We start from the raw sequence: 23,222 nt of genomic DNA, 5'->3' as shown, positions 1-23,222 counted from the left end.
TCAATTCGCCACGTCTTTCCAATTTTTGATTGTTTCATTCAGAGAGTCCTTTAGTTTTTACTATCTGTTAATAATTGTTTATTCTTTTAAATTTTAAATATAAATTTAATTCCCTTATTTGTTAAAACTATATACATTTTTTATGATAAATCTATATATCATATATAAAGTTAACAGTTAAAAATCATTTGTGTTTCGATTATTTGTTTATAATGCGCAAATAGAAAGAAACGAATAGAAAGAAGTAACGAATAAATGAGACAAAAAATAATTGTGTTTTGTAAAAAAATATAGATGAATGAAATACCTTTTGATTGCTTTTTTTCACAGAGATTATGCAAGATGAAGAGAAGTAAACAGATATTAATTTGTGTTTACATATGCAATGTATGCGTGCATGTAATGTAAATATAAAAGATGATTTGGAAGGAAACCGCAATATTTGGAGAATATGTGCAGAATAGGACAAAAAGTTCTATAAATATAGGTCCGATTCTCAATCTTTATGGAAATAATAGGTGTTAAAAATTAATAAAATAGAACATTTTTAGAAACTTACTAAATGTAATGCATAATAATGAAAAAATTGTTTATTTGCTAATGTACATGATACAGACCGATAGTCAGTTTTTTAATTTTAAAATTATTAAAATCATTTTAAGTAATGTCTTAAGACGCTAATACGATTCTGTGATAAGTTTATAAGATTTTAAGTATGAATTTCAAACAATCTTGAATACAAAAATCGATTATATAATCAATAAAATAAATACCAATATAATACCAGTAGTTAAGAGAAAACATTTTAATTTGTAAAATTTTTCAAAATATCGCTGACGATGTTGACACATTTGTCAACTTGTGTGTGGATCGCACATATGTACAGCTTGTTGGAATGCATTCTCTAATAGCACTCGTTTACTCTGAGAATGTTCCATGGGATATCACACAAGTATATTTGAGATATTCTCCGAACATTCGAAATACGTATTATGATACTGTGGAATATACTTAGAATGTTACTACCGCTAATGCTACTAACCTAATCCGTAGTATGTACTGAAGAATATTCCGCAGTATGGCCATAGGATAAAAATGATTTAAAAATAGTATATCATGTAGAGCATGCATAAGGGTAACCCAGACAGCTCTATAGATCGACAGCTTCTGAAAATCTACAATATACGTGACACCTCTTACGGAAAATAAGTGAACAAAATAAAAAAAAAATAAGAGAAAGTGATGATTTTTTATCATTGCAAATATAAGAAAAAGTGATGAAACATCTTTTATTTTGTATCACCGCATGTTTCTAAAAGTCACCCATCCTACTTGGGATCCTGCTCGATGCCACTTAACTTCTATAATGGGATGAAACTTGCAACTGAAATAAAAATATAAGTGAATATGAAATTTTGACATAAAATATAATAGATTCGGTTAATGAATGTTATTATATTGTCATATAAATAGTTTTAATTTAAAAATCTCGATTGCATATATAATTCTTGTAGATAATTAAATTACATATATGTACATAGAGCCGTGAACCTATATTATGTTTAATGAGAATAATTTTTATTATGAAAATTGTTTATAAATTGTTGAATACATCTTATTCATGTGTTTATGAATTTGTCAATAATTGTATTAAATATAGGAAATATTTTTCTTATGTCTTATAATTAATTGATAAAGATAGTAATTAATAATGTTATTTCATTATTTATTCATTAAACATGACTAAAAATGACGATTAAATAATAATATATTTATGACGATAATATTTCGTGACAAATGTTGTTTTTTTTTATGTTGTTTTTTAGTACACTGACGTCGAATGACCTTAAATCATCAGAATGACGTTATCTTGCTATTTGGAATACGACAAATGATACTCTACACAAATTTTATACGAATAATCTTACAAGGGAAGTATCGGAAGTGTCCACTCCGATTTTAATGAGCTTCGAGTATGTTATAGACAAAAATAAGAGACACATATTCTTTTTTATCTGCATTCTTGAACGTTAAGGAGGTAAAACCGCTTGAAAAAATCGGTTTTTTTTTCCTGAGTAAATATCATTCAAACCGTTAAAGATATCAAAAAAAGTTTTAAACAAAAGTTTTACGGCTGCAAATGTACTTTACAACGACGTATCCTAACGGAACATGATATCATACGGATATTCTATATTCATACGGAATATATAATGATCATCAATAATATACGGATAATATATGGAGAAAATTCATATAATATCTCTGTATAATATCATTTCTTGTATATTTTTAGGATATACTAAGAAAACAACTTTGCTATTTATATTATATGTACTCTGATTATATGTAATATACTCAGAATATTTGTGTACTATCTTGGTGAGTATATCTCGAATGCGCCTTTAACTTGTATTATCAGAACATACTTCGAATATAAAAATTGAAATTGAATCATAGGCAGATACACAACCGCCACCTACATATATCATTTCATTTCTTAAGTTAGTTCTCTTGTGATCGAAATTGTAATCGTTTAGATCCAAGGTAATCGTTTTTTCATTTTATTTAATGTTCTATTCTTTTCAATATTACATAGTTATTGAAAATAATTATACAAATATATATTATTTTTTAAATATATTTAATTATTTTTCATAAAATTGTATTGCATGCAAATTTCAGGTTATCTTGATTACAAAAACCATACTGTCCTGTGATCATACCGAAGATACTAAGATTATTCGTATAATAAAATCTATACTATTGCTTAATCTACCAAAAAACATTCATATGACATCTTGATAATATATCATTTCTCGTATATTCTTAAACTCATCCTCAGAATATACTGAATATATCCTATTAGTACATGATCTTATACGAATATTCTGTATTTATACTGAATATTGTGATCATACCGAAGATACTAAGATTATTCGTATAAAATATGTGTAGAATATCATTTGACATATCTTAAGTATCAAGATGACATCATTATGACGATGATTTAAGATTATTTTTCGTCATTCGACGTCAGTACTAAATAGTAACATAAAATAAACATAACATTTGTCACGAAATATTACCGTTATAAATATATCGTTATTTAATCGTCATTTTTAATGAATAAATAATGAAATAACATTATTAATTACTATTTTTTAAATTAATTATAATATATAAATAAGAAAAATATTTCTCATATTTAATACAATTATTAACAAATTCATAATAAAGTAAACAAAATATATACAACAATTTATAAACAATTTTTATAATAAAAATAATTCTCATTAAACATAATGTAGGTTCACGGTTCTATATATATAATTTAATTATCTACAAGAATTACATATGCAATCAAGGTTTTAAAATTAAGACTATTTATATGACAATATAATAGCATTCATTAACCGAATCTGTCATATTTTATGTCCGTGTTCACTTATATCATCATTTCAGTTGCAGATTTCATCCCATTATATAGAAGTTAAGTAGCATCGAACAGGATTCCAAGTAGGATGGGTGACCGTTTTAAAAACATGCAATGATACAAGATAAAAAATATTTCATTACTTTCTCTTATTTTTTTCATTCTTTTCACTTATTTTCCGTAAGAAATGTCACGTATATTATAGATTTTCACGATCTATGGCTGTCTGGGATACACTTATGCATACCCTATATGATATACTGTTTTTCAATTTTTCATCCTATTTTCATCCTATGACCATACTGCAAGATATTCTCCAGTACATACTAGGGATTAGGTTAGTGAACGGTAGTAACGATCTAAATATATTCCACAGTACATCGCAATACGTATTTTGAATGTTTGGAGAATATCTCGAATATACTTATATTATTGCCCATGGAACGTTTTCAGAATAGACGAGTTTTATTAGGGTTAATATTAATTCAATGCAAGAAAATATGAATGTCAGTACATAATTACATTTAAATTTGAAAAAATTTGTTGTTATATTAATTAAATTATTATATTAAATTATTGTATGTTATATTAATGAATGCGTGATATAAATAAATTTTAACTGGTGTAGTAACTTCAGATGTTGAAGAATATTTCATCTGTCAGCTTTTGATTGACTTTTCATTGTGAAGTGTCAAAAGTGTTCTGATTTTTTTTGAATAAAATTAAAATATCCATAAGTAACCAAAAACATATTTATTTCGATTGAAAATGTTTCCGAATAAATGCATAATAGATGCCCCGAATAATTTAATCACTCTATACAGATATTTTTAATTGTTATAGAGAGCTTTGTTTTAAACAGAGATGCTTACAAAGATCGTGACTCAATTATTCGTAAAAACACAAACATTAAAAAAAGCCACGGGCGCACACATATTTGTATTTTAACCGTATCTTTTGATATTTAACCGTATATTTAACCGTATCTTTTGATATCATTTGTTTTTTCTTATATTTATATCATGATATAAAAAATTTTTTATGATGTGTGTGTGTGTGTGTGTGTGTGTGTGTGTGTGTGTGTGTGTGTGTGTGTGTGTGTGTGTGTGTGTGTGTATACACACAAGATTCAGAAGTAATGCGTTACGTAATATTGTTATTAAATTACGTTTTTCGATAACGTTATTTTTTTCTATTTAACAAGGACAGTGCTGACGTTATATTTTCGAGTAATAGCCCTTACATAAATTTTCAATTGAGAAATAGTGATTAATAATTTATTTAGTATTAAAAAGTATGTTCAGTATTTTTAATCTAACTCAAAATAAATAATTTTTAGTATTAAATTGGCCAATATTAAATGGATTTTGTAAGGAAGTAATAAAATTGTTACTTTTATTTTCGTTATTTTTAATTTCGTTACTTTCGTTATCTTTTTATCATTAAATTTCTTTGAAAAAATAAATTGAATATTGGTACAATATAATTCCTCTAGTTATTTTGGATAAAAAAATATTAAGATACAAATGTCAAAAAGCCAATAGTTTACGAGATATTACTTTATTTTGCATAATCTGATGTAAAAGAAAATATTTCATAAATTATAAATAAAATATTTCATAAATTATTCATTTTTTAATAAGTATTACACTTTTATGCATAAAGTAATGAAATGAATTAATCAGTGCAATAAAATTACATAGTTAAAAAAAAGATGCAATTCGTAATGTATGCAAGTACATATTTTTCTTTGTATAAAAAGAATTGTTCACTTTTTCTACATCAATCGATTTGTCTCATTATTTTATGCATAAAAGTATTGAGGTCATAAAAAAATAAATACTTTATGAGATATTTTACATTCTATGTTAGAATAGAATATTTGAGAATATCTTTTTAATATCTTATAAACTATTAACTTTTTGATATTTATACTTTAATATTTCTTAATTCAAAATAACTAGAGAAATAGAAATTATATTGTGTAATCAAAAATATATAGTTCTGTTTACAAAAATACCATTTATAAAAAAATCTCGATATCGACGACAACTGCGAATAAATCAATGTTATAATAATGTGACTCCTTTGGCATCCTATAATTTTTGCTTGAAACATTTTTCCGAAACATATCTCATACTTTTTGAGACATTTGCCTTAAGATTAAAATAGATCATCCCGTATGTAGAGAGAGAGAGAGAGAGAGAGAGATCACAAGATCACAACAAATTTATTTTTTATAATTTATAATATATTTTATAAAAAAATAAAAAAAATCGCGTAGTGTATACTTTTCAAAAATTTTATTATTAATTATGGACGCCAATTATATCTTCTTAAAAATAAAAATAAAACTCAAGATACACATCTTTGCAATCAAGAATTCTATTTCAATTCAAGTATAATATTACGAAATTACGTAATATTATGTCTAAATGTGTGTTCAAATAATATATTGTTACGACCGATCCGCTCGTCGTTGCCCCGGAAAATCGATACTTCAAGGATTGATGTTTTAAAACGGAGAATTGTTCCCTAACGACGCGTCATTGGATGTTTGTTATAACACGCTGTTTTGGGTTGTTACGCGGAGATTTGAGACGAACGGACGTGTGTTCGTGATGTATTTATTGTTCTTTAGCTGTAATAAAGTTCCGTTGCTTTTTAAAGAAGTGTGATTATTTTGCGCGCGGCTTACTCGTATAACGTGATTCATAATCGTGCCGCGAGCACGATAATATATATATAAAATATTCAACTTTAATAATAGGCACTATATGTATAAAAGATTTAATATAAAAAAAGTGCCGCCCAGTTAAGGTTACATTATTTCGAAAATTCAATTTATAACTATTTTTAAAAAATAAAACCCAAATGATAAATATAAAAACTTTTTCTTTCCCCATGTAATAACAGTTATTTTATTTAATTCTTTTTAAAATTTTATTGTTGGCGCCAGTTATATCTTCTTAAAAAAATTAAAATAAAATTCAAGTACATAAAAATAAAACTCAAGTACATTTTTGCACCTAAGAGTTTTTTTATTTCAATCCAAATATTATATTACAAATTATGTAATCTTACTAATGTTCAAGTAATATATAATATCCCCGCTAATAATATGTATCATTTATATAAAAGATTTGATATCAAAAAAGTGACGCCAAATTATAGTTACATTATCTGAAATGTTCAATCTTTTTAAAAAAATAAGAATAAAATTCGACACACATTTTTATATCCAAGAATTTTTCTATTTTAATTCTATTTTAAAGTATTATATTACAAAATTACATAATTATTTCTATAAGAAACATGATATAAAAAAATGGTCCAAATTTTTAATCCTATAAAGTAGAAAAAAAATTTTGCAAAGGTGCAAAAAGATGTTATCAATCCAAAATTAATGTCAATTTGTAGTTGCCAAAAGATTTTATTGAATTATATTTGTGTTTATATAAAAATAAAATATAAAAGAAAATCTGATGTGTAAAAAAAAACGACGTACAAAAACTTGGCACGTTCGGATCGCATTAAAACATGTACATACACACTTACTGTATTATATTGCATTCTTACTGTTTATCTTTTTACATTAATAATGTAAATATTACTTTTAAAAATATTTATAAATAAAATTTTTTATATAATTTATTAATAAATTTATTGTCACGGCTATCTACATCTTATAATTTTAAATTAAGGAATGCGCGTAATATGATAAAATATTGATTTATTGATTGAATTCTTGTCGGTACCAGGCTTCGATTGTTACCAACGAAGATTCAGATGACACCTCTGAGAAAGAACCTTCCCCCTCTTAATTATGAGTTTGAAAGAAGGAAGTGATGAGAAGCTTGCGCGGGGATTCTGACCATTTCCACCTATAAATATGCGTGCGGAAAAAGCGGCCGCGGCCTTTCTTCGGTACTAACTAGGCGGTGACATTAGTCAGTGGCGCATGATCAACCTTAGGGTTAAATTCTTAAATTTATAATCAATTTCTGTAATATTTCTCTTAGGAGAATTTAAAAGCTTCCTCGACTAAATAAAGATAATTTTAAATTAAAATAATTGGAAAAACTGAAATCTTAAATTCTTCTTAATTAAAATCAAGCTCATAATTCTAAATCCAAAACCAGTCGCTAACAATAGCGTAGCGTACCATTTAGTTGCAGCCAATGGTGTTGCGACTGAATAATTTGAATTTAGAATCTTAATAATAAATAATTATTTTCAAACGTATTCATGCCCAAAAGAGGAGGACGTAAAGTTCAAATTAAAAGATTAAGATTTCAGTTAAATCAAACGATAATTTTAAATAAGAATCTCCTCTCATTGTTCCTAAAACTTAAAAATTTGGAAAGACAAACTAAAATTAAAATAATTAAACAAATTCCTAAATATAAATTAAGAAAAATTGATTTCGATGTAAATTATCCAAATTATAATCAAATTAATAAGAAGAATCCTCGATAAAATTTATAAAATTCGTTTCCTATTTGGGGTTAATTAATTCACAAACCGGTCCAATCCCAGGGTAAAGTACTTAAATGTGTTGACCTAAAAATGGACAATCAGGACGTAACATGTAAAAATTTTTAGTGACAGCGGTGGAATGCTAAAACGGTTTGTGGAAAGAAACAATAATGAACAGTGAAAAAGTGAACATAGAAAAATAAATAAATAAAAAATAATAAAATAAAGAACATGAAGGGATCTGGTCAAACAACATCAAGAAACATCATGGAAAACTCAGGAGAGACAGACATGAATGAATTACGAAGGCTAATTGGGGAGCAACAACGAATGATACAACAGCTTCAGCAACAGCAACGAAGTCAAGCCATTAATTTATCATCGGAAGGAACGATAAATAACTTTTTATAATTTTCGATCAGAGATGCGTTAGAAGCGGTGCCTAATTTCGATGGAGAAAATATTCCGTTTGTTTACTTCGTCGAGGGTTGCGAGGAAGCATTAAGTATGGTTGCACCTACGCAAGAAGTAATTCTAGTTCGAGCAATACGTAATAAATTAAAAGGGGATGCTCACAGATCAATATTGAGAAAAATCTTTGAAAACATGCAAGAACTAATTGAATTTTTAAGAGCAAAATACGGACCGCGAGAAACAGTTTATGAAGCGCAAGGACGATTAGCTTATCTATATCAAAAGAGGGACGAGAAGGTCGCAGCATATGCAAATCAAATTAGGGAATTAGGAAAGCGAATTCTTGATGCACAAAAAAGAGAAACCGGAATATTAAGTTCGGAATTTCGAAATTCAATTGAGAAATATTTAAAAACAAGCTTCTTATGCGGATTAAATAGAGAAATAATAATATCAAAAGAAGGAACATTTGAAGAAGTAGAGGCACGGGCAATTGACGCGGAGAAAGAATTAGAAACCGTAAACATGATAAGACATGTAGTACTCGCAGAGAACGCGCCGGCTGAAAGACGAGCTTTAACCCGTCGCATTGAAGCTGAAATAATAACATGCCAATTTTGTCAAAAGGTAGATCATACAGCTGATCGTTGTTGGTTGATTAATAAAAATCAAAATCAAAATAGATTGAGATTTTCCCAAAATACACGAAAGAATAATAATTATTTAAATAACAATAATTATAATAAAAACAACAATCGAGTACAACCCTCACTTCCACGATTTCGATCAAGTTGGAATAATCAAAATTCGATAACTTGCAGATATTGTAAAAAATTAGGGCACACTATTGAGGAATGTCGGAAAAGAATTTTTAATAATAATAATAATAACAATAACAACGGCACTCGTAATAATAGCTATAATAATTTGAACAACAATCGAAATAACAACAATGGAAATAATTTCAGACAAAATTTACAAGCTCAGGGAAACGGGCAGATTCCCGAGAGGAACGGGGCAGCCCCGGAAAAAACCAATGTCCGCCCCGCACGGAAAATCAACGCTCAAATCGAATCAAATGCAGAACAATAAATTTAGCCAATATCGAATCAAATGCAGAACAATAAATTTATATTGAGGAGGTACCAATAGTGAAATTAGAAAGCTTAAATTTTAAAGAAACTCTAAATTTCCTTGTAAACAGTGGATCAGGGACGAATATAATTAAAAGAAGTATTATAACACCAGATACTTTCGTGGACAGGAATGAAATTTTGAAACTAAGTGGAATTACAACGCATCACGAGTCCACCTTAGAGCTGGCATTGATAGATATCTTAAGATGTCCAGTTTCTTTTCATTTGGTGGAAGATGATTTTCCAATATCACAACATGGGATTCTGGGTTCAGACTTCTTCAAACAATTTCAAGTAAATGTTAATTACCAAGAAAATCAATTAGAATGGAACGGTATTATTATACCTTTTGCATTAAAAGAAGAACAAGAAGAAGAATTTATAATTCCTGCTAGATCTATTTCACAAATGCATATTAGAGTACCAAATTCAGAATTAAAAGAAGGATGTCCCGCGATTAATTGTAACAGACGGTATTTACTTAGGTGATGCTTTAGTTACAGTTAGAGACGGCAAAGCTTATCTACAAGTAATAAATACAAATGAAGAAGAAGAAAGGGTATTAATTCCTACAATTGAAATATATGAATTTGAAACAAATGATAAAGAAATCTCAAACTCGACGAACTCGAATTCAAACTCAAAGTCAAGTTCAAATAAAAATCTTAATACAAGCTCGAATTCAAGATCATGTTTTCCTATAAATCAAAATGAAAGAAAGAATAAAATAATTGATGCATTAAGACTTGAGCATTTAAATAATGAAGAGCGTGAACATGTTGAAAGATTAATAAAGAAAAATGCCGATTGTTTTCATTTGCCCGGTGAAAATCTTAATCATACAAATGTTTTAAAACATCGAATTCCAACAGTAAATGAGATTCCAATAAACACTAAGCAATACAGATTTCCAGTAATTCATAAAGATGAAATTAACAGACAAGTAAATGAATTATTAGAACAAAATATAATTAAACCATCAAAATCACCTTATAATACGCCTGTGTGGATAGTCCCTAAGAAGTCGGACTCGAAAGGAAACAAGAGATGGAGAATGGTGTTAGATTTCCATGACCTAAATGATAAGACAATAGGTGACGCTTATCCACTTCCAAACATAACAGAAATACTTGATCAGCTGGGTGGTGCAAAATATTTTTCTGTATTCGACCTTGCTTCAGGTTTTCATCAAATCAAAATGCATCCGGATGATAGTCATAAAACAGCATTTTCTACCCCCCATGGTCATTATGAATTTGATAGAATGCTTTTTGGACTTAAAAATGCGCCTGAAATGCCCACATTTCAAAGATTAATGGATTTAGTTTTAACGGGAATGCAAGAAAGCGAAATTTGTGTATACCTAGATGACATAGTATTATATGCTAGTTCATTAACAGAACACGCAATTAAATTTGAGAAATTAATTTCACGATTAAGAGAAGCAAATTTAAAATTACAACCAGGCAAATGTGAATTTTTAAGAAGAGAAGTAACTTATTTAGGACATAATTGGAGAAAACGGAGTCCGATCTGATCCTAAAAAGATTGAAGCAGTTCAAAATTTTCCAATTCCCAAAAATGCAAAAAATATTAAACAATTTCTTGGATTAGCTGGGTATTATCGAAGATTTATTAAAGGATTTTCAAAAATAGCTAAACCGCTAACTAATTTACTAAAAAAGGAAATAGAGTTTAAATGGGGAGATAAGAAACAAGAATGTTTTAATACATTGAGAAATTATGTGAAGAACCGATATTACAATATCCTGATTTTACAAAAAAATCACTTTTTTCTACATTTTTTTAATACACTTTTCTCTTAACTACTGACGCTTCTGGAACAGCAATAGATGCAATTTTAAGTCAGAGTCAAATTGGAAAACATCAACCAATTAGTTATGCTTCGCGTGTATTAAATGATGTAGAGAAAAATTATTCGACTATAGAAAAGAAATTATTAGTAATTGTATATGCTGTTCAACATTTTCGATCTTATATTTAAAAACGTCTCTATCTTCGCGTCGATCGAGTTTTGCAGGATAGCGTCGGTCGGATATGGTCAGGATTCGACGGCTCGTAAAACCGAAGCCCAACAATTACGGTTATTAATTAACTTCTTTGACTGCTATAGGAACCCAACACTCGGACATCCACACCACCACCAGGATCAGGGACTCCAGGACCAGGAAAGGCGAGGATTCACGTCGCGAGAAGAGGAAACGGAATCAGGTAAGAACTAGCTCCCATGACAGGCGCGCACATGCGGGAATGCGGGAAACGCGCAGTCGATCCGCCATATGGAGGACAGATACGACCACGCGACTGGACCGGGCGATCGGTATAACCGATCCCTTAGGCCACTACGACCAACGCACCCTGTCTTCGTCTCTCCGCATCTTCCTTGAGAGACATGATTTCACCTATCATTGTTTCTATCCATTGCCACTCGTCTCGTCCCGACAACATAGATTCGACGAGCGTTCCCTCAGATAATCTTTTCTCGAGTCTTCGCTCAACTTCTTCGCGTAAATAAGACCTCACAACGAAACACCGTGTGACCATCGTCCCGTCCTGCAGGAAAATTCGCAACGCTTTGTATAAAACTTTCTAATCCTATATAAATATGAACTAAAACAGCCATAATTCGTCAATGCCTGCGTCAATCGATGTGACAAAAACCCATGAGATCTGGATAACCACTCCTCTAAGTGTGGAACTACTAGTTTTCGGGTATACAACGCAGCATCGTCCGGAAACATTTCAGTTAACATTTCTCTCCACTCTGTAATTATGTCATTCTTAGCTCTAAGTTTAACAACATTTCTTGCTTGATAGGTAAGCTTACATTGGTGTCTAAATTCTAATTCCGAAATACGGTCATACACCTTTTTCCTGCTCCTGGCCAAGATGGCGAAGGAAGGAATTCCTGCTAAAAGCAGTGACGCCGTCAACGATACCGTACGATAGGCCGAGATAACTCTAATCGATATACGCCTCTGTATACGATCAATCGACTTTAAATTCTTCTTAGTGAGGACTTCATTCGTGGCCCATATCGGAGCACCATACAATAGTATGGAGTGCACTACGCTGGCGTACAACTTACGCTTATCAAATTTAGGATCGCGCAGGTTGGGCATCAAGAGGTCCAGTCGCGATAACACTCTTTCCGCCTTTCCCGATATCATCTCAAAGTGATGAGCAAATTTCCATCTATTGTCGATTACAATACCGAGGTACTTCATCCTATCGGTTGACTGGATAGAGACCCCATCCACCAAAAAGGTGAGACTTTTATCCTTAATGCTACCTGGACAAAACAATACAGCCTCCGTCTTAAAAGGAGCAATTTCAAGCTCTAGACTTTTAATTTTGCTTATCACTAAATCACAGATTAAGTTCGCTTTAGAGGTCAACAAATTAAAATTCTTACTGCTAACGATGATCAACGTGTCATTCGCAAAGCACAAAGTGTAAGAAACATACGACATTCCAACGCTCAATACACTGTCGTATGTGATGTTCCACAACAGGGCCCAGGATTGAACCCTGAGGAACACCACACGTCATTAAGTGCGATGTGTAGCGGCCGCTCTTCTTAATCGCTAAGATGTGACGATCAGATAGGTAATCCATTAGCACACGAATTATGTACCAGCTTGTCTTTTAACGTTTTTATAATTTGCCTCCAGGCCAAAGAATTGAATGCATTGCGGATATCCAAGCCGATAGCCAAGCAATACTCACCCTCGCTAGTATGATTTCGGATTATACGCTGCATCCTAATTATCGCATCGTTCGTTGATCTACCAGACCTAAAACCATATTGTTGATGACTGAGACGGCTCTGGAAGCCATCCTCTAGATGGGAAACTATCCTATTAAACAATATACGTTCGAAGATCTTCCCTATATCGCTCAGTAGGCAAATTGGACAAAAAGACGACGGTGAATCGTCCAACTTACCCGGCTTTCGCAGTAAAACCAAGCGCGCTCGCTTCCATTCGGAGGGGAATACGCCTTCCCTCATACATTTATCAAAACATTTAACAAAACGCGTCGAGTCCAGCGAGCAGCAAAGCCTTAAAATACGCGCCGATAAGCCATCCAATCCTGGAGCCGCCTTGCGAGAGCAGAACTTCTTTATTGTAATTGTAACCTCATCTTCGAGCACTGCAGAAATAGTCTCGTCCAGAACCCCAAGTGCATCCTTATTCCATTTGATGGCCATACGGATAGGAAAGAGCGATCTCACCACCTCGCCGATCTTGGCAAAGGACAAATAATCCAGTGGAGCATTGTACTCCAAACCTCGGATCTTTTTCATTATTGCCAGGTACGGCCTACCCCAAGAATTGGAATTTATTTCCTCCAGTAGCTCACTCCAGGCCAGTTTTTGAGAGCGCGAGATCGCATTTCTCATATTCCGAGACCGTTGACTATACTGCAGCCGGAGGTCTTCATATTGTTGCGGATTGCGGTCTTTTCGTCTTCGAGCTTTGGTTAGCTTCCGTCGTGTTTGAATACATAGCCTACGTAATTCGGCTATCTCCTCATTCCACCAGTAGGCCCTTTTTATATGCACTTATCTAGATCTAAGCATTGACAAGTCGCAGACACGAGACAACAGTTGAGCGAGTGAGAGTAGTCGTTAGCTAAACTCGTAGGATCACACAGTACATCAGCACATCTAAAATATTCGTCCTTGAACTTGTCAGAATCGACTTTGTCCGGATTTCAGCCTTTGCACACAAAAGTATTAAATTTTCGCGGCTCAAAGCGCCCAAACTGCCAACGTATGTATCTGTGATCCGAGAAGGATACCAGGTCACTCATCAACCTCCATGTAAAGTCATCTCGCACCACCCTACCTGAAACCAGGGTGAGGTCAACGATCGACATCCCCTGGTCTCTTTCGCAAGTAGGTCTCGAGCTATTATTAACCACAACCAGACCCGTCGAGCCATCTCTCCAACAATGTACCTCAATCGTTAGTAATCCTATCACGCCAGCTCGTTGATCTCGCATTAAAATCTCCGGCTATGATAATAGCCTCTTTCCATCGGGTAGAAACGTACCAGATCGTAGAGGTCGTCCAGAAAGCCACCAAACTCCTCGAGGGAGCGACTAGGAGAGAAATAGCAGCTAACCATTAGGTGATCATTAACTTTAAGGGCTGTAAAGCCATTTCCAGATTTGATTCTTGAGACAGAGGGGGTACCGGTAACATTGAACAGGAGGATTGCGCTCTTTTCACAGGCAGACACATACCAATCTGTTCCTCCTTCAGTCCTGTATGGCTCAGAAACAAAAACTAGGCTAATTCCCATCTCTTTCACATAGTGTATCATGAGATCCTGTGCCCTCTTACAATGGTTTAAATTTATTTGCAAGGATTTATAAATCATTGGTTTCCATTTCTATCGTCTTGTTACAGTCCTCCAGTCTTCGCACCGGTTTCATCCTGTCAGGGAATTTCAACGCGTGACATCTATTGTTTCCTAACCTATGATCCGATTGGAGGCCAGCCTCGAAACAGAGAATACACTTCGGTTCACGATCACAGGAATTTGAATTGAGTGTCTTTTTTCACCGCACCTATAACAAGTAGCTGTTCGGTCCACTGGGCTTTTACAACTATGGCTTAAATGCCTGAACGAGAAACATCTAAAACACTGAACCGGACGTTCCTCCATCAAGTCTATTCTAGCTTCCGTCCAGCAAACCTGGATTCTTCCTAACCTGGACAATTTAATGGCCGTCGACAATGGGCAACGCATCCATACGACGAGAAGACCATTATTCACTCGAATTTTATTGTTAATCTTGACTTCACTGGTCTTACACCCGCTCTGAAGAGATACCACCTTGACAATTTCCTCTTCCTTAACAGAATTATCAATCCCAGAAATCTTAATGCTAGCTATCTTTATCGGGCGCGAAATTACAACGCTGGGACTTACAATTTGTCTGGCCGTTGCCGCCAGTTTATCGGCTTTCTCCACGTTATTCATTCCGTGGACTTCTATTAACAAGTCACCCGATTGGGTATACCTAGTTCTTGTACGGTCAATACCCAATTCAGATAAGGAAATCATCTCGTGAATTTTAAAGAATGCCTCATCCCAAGACTTACCTTGAGTGGATTTTATGATGATAGCGGCCGTTCTAGGAGGCTTCCTCTTGTCCCTAGGCGGTATGCCATTTCTCCTAGCTAATCCTTGTCCCACAGTTGATTCCTGCTTCCTCGTTTCCCTTATGACACTCTTTCCTTCCTCGCGAGGGGTTCCCTTTCTTCCTCCCCTAATTGGGTAGAGAGGAGGGAAGAAGCGAATCCCTCGTTTCCTTCTTCTTGTTCTTTTTCCTCCATTTCTTGTTCACTTGTTCCATTCCACCTCCGTATCCGTTGCTGTGAATGGAATCGTCTCGGATAGAGGGATCCGTTTCTCCAGGAGTTTTATGCAGAGGTGGCCACTCCTTATTTAATCTGAGTTTTTTATTTCTCTCCTCACTATCACCGTTTTCTTTGTTACAGGTACCGGGGTCCCCGAGTCAACATCACTACGCAAACTATCACCAACCGGCAAGTGTACTCCGTATAACGAGTTCAAGGATCTCACTACGTTTTCCGTGATTAGCGAAACTAATTCCTTGCTATTAATTTCTGAGAATTGTCTTCCCTCAGGCTTTTTCAAGACTGCACAGACCTCACTATAATTAGGGCTGCGCTTCTTAGGTGGAGAACCAGGCGGAGATATTTTCCTGGAAGAAGTAGAAAGAGCCATCAGTTTCTCATAATATTCTCTCGTCTTTTTATTCTCGATTTTTAGCTGTTTGTTATCTTCCTTTAGTCTAGAAATCTCCTCTTTCAGCTTAATCTCTCTAGCCATGTTTGCCACGGATTGTCTAGCCCTATTCTCACTACCGCCCGATTGCGCCCTATCGGATAATATGCAAGTTATCTCTTTAATCTTCGCAAAGCTCTTCCTCGTCCTACCCGAGAGTTTACCCTGGATCCGCGGGGATTTGGATCGCATTAGCTCCACATTATCGACTAGCTGCACCGCCTGTGAGCCCAATTTATAGGTAGCGTGTCTGTTGGATCATCTGCGGATTCTTCGTCGGGTAAGTCACTTTCTGGTTCGGGTGGCGTCGTGGCTTTCCTCTTCCTCTTAGAGCTACTGCTAGATAGTTGTACATAGCATCGTCATCGTCTGGTCTAACGAACCAACCCTCTTCGCCCAATGCCCAAGAAGGATCTGCGTCAGTCGGAGCGAGCCTACTGGGGGGCTTGTAGTTGGGACTCCTCGATCTACCTCTTTGTTTGGGAGGAGCTAGTGCCCTCAAATCGGAGGCATTCAGTTCCACCTCCGAAACACTCTTATCACTGACCGTCGGTGACATAACGATGTCGTCCACCGGAGCATCCTTTCGAGAAGAGGAAGGTGTATTCGGTCGCAACTTCTCGACTCTCACCGTAACCTCCTCGCAGCTAATTACTCGAGGTTTACTCGAGTTTCCTTCCTTGTCCATGTTCGCGTCCTTTTGAGAAACATCAGTCATCACCGAAGTAGATCCATTCTGGTTTATATTAATAGCACTATTCATGTTGCCTGTAGTAAAAAAGCGGTTCGCCCATCATGGGAGCCACACCGCGGTGCAGCCACTTCCCCGCTGTAAACAAGTTCCTAGTTAAGAGTACAGAAGCCGAGAAGCGGTTTATCAGGCGGCCCACCCTATCCGTACAAAATGACTCTAACAAAAAAGGTTACGGGATAGGCCCGCGCCATAGATGAATCTGAGGTTTTACGTCACCCCTATTACACGGGCCCGTACTCATCCGAAGGGCAGACACTCGTGCCCCGGGCTAGACGGTGCTGCAATTTGCTGTATGCAGCTCCGGGTATGGGAGAATACTGACCACATAACTTCCCACATACACGCCTTCAGGCCCCCTTCAACCTCGGCATAGGCTCCAGCCACTGGGAGGGAAGTGGCCATCACGACATGGGGGTTCACGGGATTTTTGCCTGCAGTCTCTCTAAGGAGGCTACAGGACTTATGATTACCCTTATTACTACCCCAGAGGTCACAAACGCCAGCCTCCACCTCCCAGCCCGGTTGGGGGGCTACTACTCCCCCTTTGGTTAGTCTACCAGGAATATCCAAGGACCCTCCACCGTGTCCCACATGTACTAAAACCCATTCTTTCTCTCCCATACACACCAGCTCGGGTACTCTGGGTTCGCGAAGCCTATACTGCCTCCCCCCGAAGAGGAGACAGCCCCTGGAGGATGTTAGCATAACCTAGCATAACTTAGCACAATCGAGAAAATTAAAAAAAATGCAAAGTGGGGAGCTAACCTAAAATGTCGTTTTTTTTTCATTTTTTATATTTTTCACGGTTTTAAAATTCGAGCACAATTCAACATAACTTTCAAAATAAGTTATTTCTAAAAGTGGGAGGCTCTCCAAAAGTCTTCTATTATTTTGCAATTTTCGTGATAATTATTGAGTTATTAATTATTAAATATCATTATATTAGCCTGGCAAATGCAAACGCGCGGTACTCCCACCTATTAGAAGTTAGCCCCCCACTTTTAGAAATAACTTATTTTGAGAGTTATGTTTAATTGTGCTCGAATTTTAAAACCATAATGTGAAATATATATATATATATATATATATATATATATATATATATATACATATATATATATATATTATACGTATTAATATAGAAATATATGTATTAATATGGAAAAATAAAAGTATTATATAAAAAATAAATTCATCGCACGCACGCACGCACGCACGCACGCACGCACGCACGCACGCACGCACGCACGCACGCACGCACGCACGCACGCACGCACGCACGCACGCACGCACGCACGCACGCACGCACGCACGCACGCACGCACGCACGCACGCACGCACGCACGCACGCACGCACGCCTTCGGACATATGTCATCTCTCTTTGTCTCTTAAAGTTATGTATAATGTAATATTCATTAAAAAGTTTAGATTTTAATTTCTTATTTCTCTTAAAACCCTTGTCTTCTTTCCGCTGTACATTGATTACACAAGGTCTTTTCCTAGTAAAAGGAAAATTTAATAAATTAAATTAAATTTCTTGACCTAAAAACAACCGACGGACGTACATCTACGCTACGGTGTCATAGCGTTTTCTTATCATTGACGCAGTTCCGAGACATAAACAATGCGTTTCAACTCGAGGATTCACGTTTTTGACTCTCAAGAGGGCTGCTGTGCCGTCCTTCCAAGCCCATTCATACTTCGTTTACTTTTTAATTGCTTAATTTTCTTTGGGTTGATAACACATGTGTCTATATGCTTTTTTATCTTTGTTTTCGTTTGTGAAAACCAGTAGCTTCGCGTTATATTTTCTAATGTCTTGGCGAGGCCAACACACCCCGACTTATCGTGGTATTCCTTCCTTATTACATTAGTCTCCATGACAGTTGGGATATAAAACAAAATATGATCTTTAGTTTTCCTGTAAACTAATCCGTTGAGCATTTCATATGATCGATCGTCTCTCTATTTTCTAGCTGTCTATGCAACTCAACAATAGTTTCATTTCTATCTTGACTTAAAGCTAAGTTTCGTTCAAAAGAATTGTTCTCTATCACGAATATGTTCACGTTTCTACTTAATGTATCTACATGTAGTATACGACTTCCTGCTCAACGGTATAATTGTAATACTGTAGTTCGAGAATCCAGCGTGCAATCCGCAAATTCGTGTCCTTTTTATGTGTGCGTGGGGCTTGGGACAATCTGTAACGATCTCGAATTTGTTTCCTAAATAAGTACGGAAACGCTTTAACGCATTGTTGTAGCCAGATCTACAACTAATAATAAAGTAGTCCGTATGAAATTCGGAAAAAAGTCTTTTGAAAAACGACACAAATGCGTGATCACCAAAATTGTGATCAGTCTTTCGAGAGACCGCAGAAACACATCGCGCGAGAATATTGCGAAAAGCCTATCAGCAAATTCCTCAATTTGCTGATCGAACCAAGCATGATATTGATCAATCAATATCATGCGATCGATTGACGCAATCGATCAAAATGCTGATCGGGCATCGACCAATCTATATAATCGGCTACACAAGGCAGAGTCAAAAAATAAGTCGTTCGGAATCGAAATTATAAAAGTCGCGCGAGATATTACCGAGTCCCATCGCGAAGTTCACGCGAGTCGTATTATCTGCATCTCAGGTGTCACATTCGGGCGTCGGCCGCCAGAGTAACGCGAGACGCGCCGAGTCGCCCAACGACGCTTAATCGTGTATGTAAAATCTAATCGTTGTATCAAGTATTTGTGTTCTTGTTAAAATAAATCGATCAAAGTAATAGAAAGTGTATATTAGTTTTCAAGAGGATCCCTACATTCCTTTGATTCTATTCGGAGTTCCAATTCCTTAGGCTTGGCGAATCCGACTATCTCGAATATTAACATCGTAGCTCATCCGGAGCATACGACATTTTGGTGGTAGCGATGGGACAAAGCGATGGATAACCATCCCCCAAGAGCAACAACTTGAGAGAATCATCGTTGACCAAGCCAGCAGAATCGAAAGAATAAGCACCGACGCAATGCATTACGGGCACAAGAAGGGAGGAAAAATTGTGCAAAACAAAATAAGACCTACAGTAATAGATTACAAGCTGCAGGCAGAAAAATCAAATTTCCTATAAATCGAAAATACAAGACCTGTAGAAAACAGGCAGACGGATAAAGTCCCGTCAAGAAATAAGCCGCCCATGAAATTGTGTCAGTGTAGTGTAAAGTCAGCAGAGTGTCGACCTACAACAACGAGTGTCCAGTGGCAGCGGAGCAACGACCGGAGAGTCTACGAGTATTGAGAGCCAGCCAGTGCTGACCATGTACACCGATACCAGGCAGTGAGGACGCTTCACCGACACGTACTACGCGCAGTCAATTGACACGCCAGCACAAGCAGCAACCATGCGAGCTATTCAATCTTCTAATGTAAGTCCGAAAAGTCATACTTTGTAAAGCGAATGTTCGCAGTGAAGGACAGCTTAGGGTATGCAATTTGGCCAAAATCGCGGCCAACAAACAACCCCGTAGAATTTCCGCACACTATCTCCGCGATAAATATCGCGAGAAACGCGCTAAAGGAAATACGCGACAATGTGCGCCGTGTATTAAGATACGAAAGTGACGAAGATGTTATAACCGAGCGCGAAATTCCGTATGACGAAAAAGATTATAGCTTGCTCGCACTAAACGACACCGACTTCCACATTGACATACACGTACAAGCACGCAAACAAACTTACGAGACGGAAGTCTATTTGACTCCTACAACATATATCAATTAATTAATAAACGAAATAGCCCACTCATCCGTCAAACCACAGAACGAAATCGACAATGAAATTTTGCATTCAGTCGATAGACATGGACCACAAGAAAATCGAACAAACCGCCGCGTCACAATTGACGCACAGCCCGATAATATCATGTTTCGTGAATTAATGGACGAAATACACGATTTCTGTGTACAAGTGAACGGATTAAGCCAGCAGGCACAATTACCTATGGGCGAACGAACGAGAATATCTCAAGATTTTCTGCCGCATCCGTTAGATTTAACTTACGGACATTCGTATCAGGACATACGAAACCAACCGGAAAACGCATTGGCATTTCTAACATTGAAAGATGCGCGTAACATGATCCCAGAGATCGTTGGCACGTCACGAGGACTCGTATACGAATTTCTAAACACAAGCACGTATGCCATAAAAAATATATACCCTGCGGATGAACACTCTTTATTGGAAGCCATCCTTTGCACCAAATTCAAAGGCAAAGCCATGATGGATTTCCGTACGCGAGATATAGTAAACTTTGAGCAATTAAAACGAGAATTGGAAAAGGAATATTTGAGCAAACGAAGCACCGCACATTTGTAACTCGAGTTTAACTCGCTCAAGCAGAAACCAAACGAGAGCGCGCAAGAATTCGGTAGACGAATAGACAATATAGCCATGAAAATATACGAATCCATGGAAGAAGGCAAAAGCCATACAGTCAAGCAACAACGCGCGATCTTAGAAAATATAAAAGAGCAGGCGCTTTACAATTACCAGAACGGGTTACACAAAGAGATTAAATTGATTGTACGATCGCAGCGATACCAAACAATACAGAAAGCGATCGCAGGAGCAACTGCGGAAGAAAAAACGCAAGGACCTAGCACTCGAGCGCAAACCTATCGAAACCGGCCAATATTTAAAGCGCATTCACCAAGTCCGCGAGAAATGCGGAAAAATCGGTTATTATGGGCGCGATTGCAGGACTAACCGTTTCACAAATAGATATACCCTGCCTAAGCTGGACGAACAACCACGAATAAACATAATCGAAAAACAGTAGCTACTGCAAAAAGATAGGACATTTGCGCCAAGAATGTTGAACGAAAAATCAGAAAACAGTAATAAAAATTCAGAAAAATTTTTTTCGAATCGCGAAAAGAAAATCCCGCGAAGAACTTTAAAAATAAAAAGAGCGAAACTGGCGAAAGTAAACCGACCGTCCCGCGTCCCGCATGAGAGTATCGCGTGGCACATGTCAAGGAGACATCGCTCGTCAACATCAGACTAAACGCGATTACATTATCGATTGCAGAAGCCAAAGGTAGAAAAATAAATTTCCTGTTTGATACGGGCGCATCAGCAACAATAATAAAATTTAAACATTTATTAGATTTATTACATTTATCACGTCCTAATCTGCGAGAAAAAACTAAGTTAACAGGACATGAGATAATAACATTGGGCAAAACATTTATTACGGTTCAACTGTCGCGAAAAAAGATACAACACCCGATATACATAGTGCGAGATAATGCGCACCAATCCTAGGAGCAGATTTCATTTGGCAATATATAACTGCATTCAACCCAAAAACAAATTCTGTGCAATTTAGAAATACGAATTTCAAACTTTACCCATACAGGCGCGTAATCTTAGGGCCGCGCAGTGAAACAATCATGCAAGTCACGACTAATCAAAACATAATCGGATTGACGAAACCAGAGGAAATGATATCTGGAATTTTTATTGGATGTTGCCTAGTCGAACCACGAAATTACTCATGTCTAATCAGTATACTAAATATTATTGAAAAAAAAAATCGTTCAGGTATCGCAAGTAATATTAGAAGAGATAGATATACAAGAAAAGATGACACAAGAATCTGTGAACGCAATACAAACAAGAAGTAAAAATACAAAATTAATTCCTCGAGAAGAGCAAATAAATTCCTTAGCACAGAACATTTAAATAAAGAAGAAGGAAAATCGGCACTAGAATTATGTCACGAGTATAATGACGTGTTTCACCTAGAAAGAAACACATTAACGTGCACAAGAAAAATTAAGCACGAAATAGCAGTACGAATAGATTCGTCATCAGTAAACGTACGATCGTGAAAAGCATAAAGACAAGATAAACAAACAAATTCAAGAAATGCTAATGCAGGAAATTGAATGATCTCACAATCGGAGATTCATTCCCGTTGCCCATCATAACGGATATACTTGATCAGCTGGGCAACGCGAAATACTTCATGACATTAGATCTCGCATCAGGTTACCACCAGATATCAATGGCGGAGCAAGATAAAAATAAAACTGCATTCTCTACGCCATATGTCATTACGAATTTAACAGAATGCCGTTTGGTTTA

General features: G+C 35.6%; 2 protein-coding genes across 2 annotated transcripts; both read left to right on the top strand.

The window, feature by feature from the left end:
- Nucleotides 1-1,377: 1,377 nt before the first annotated feature.
- LOC148935037 (uncharacterized) lies at nt 1,378-12,971 on the top strand. The gene has a single exon (XM_089082622.1). The coding sequence runs from the start codon at nt 8,423-8,425 to the stop codon at nt 9,419-9,421; it is 999 nt and encodes a 332-aa protein (XP_088938748.1). The 5' UTR covers nt 1,378-8,422; the 3' UTR covers nt 9,422-12,971.
- LOC148935036 (uncharacterized) lies at nt 11,439-22,024 on the top strand. The gene is made up of 2 exons (XM_089082623.1): nt 11,439-11,697; nt 16,004-22,024. Exons 1-2 carry the CDS (start codon nt 11,439-11,441, stop codon nt 16,183-16,185), a joined length of 441 nt encoding a protein of 146 aa, XP_088938749.1. The 3' UTR covers nt 16,186-22,024.
- The last annotated feature ends 1,198 nt before the right edge of the window (nt 22,025-23,222 follow it).

Source organism: Pogonomyrmex barbatus, unplaced genomic scaffold (assembly GCF_055798465.1).
Source record: "Pogonomyrmex barbatus isolate J1 unplaced genomic scaffold, ASM5579846v1 scaffold6, whole genome shotgun sequence".
Lineage (NCBI taxonomy): Eukaryota > Metazoa > Arthropoda > Insecta > Hymenoptera > Formicidae > Pogonomyrmex > Pogonomyrmex barbatus.
This window is presented reverse-complemented; position numbering and strand designations above follow the sequence as displayed.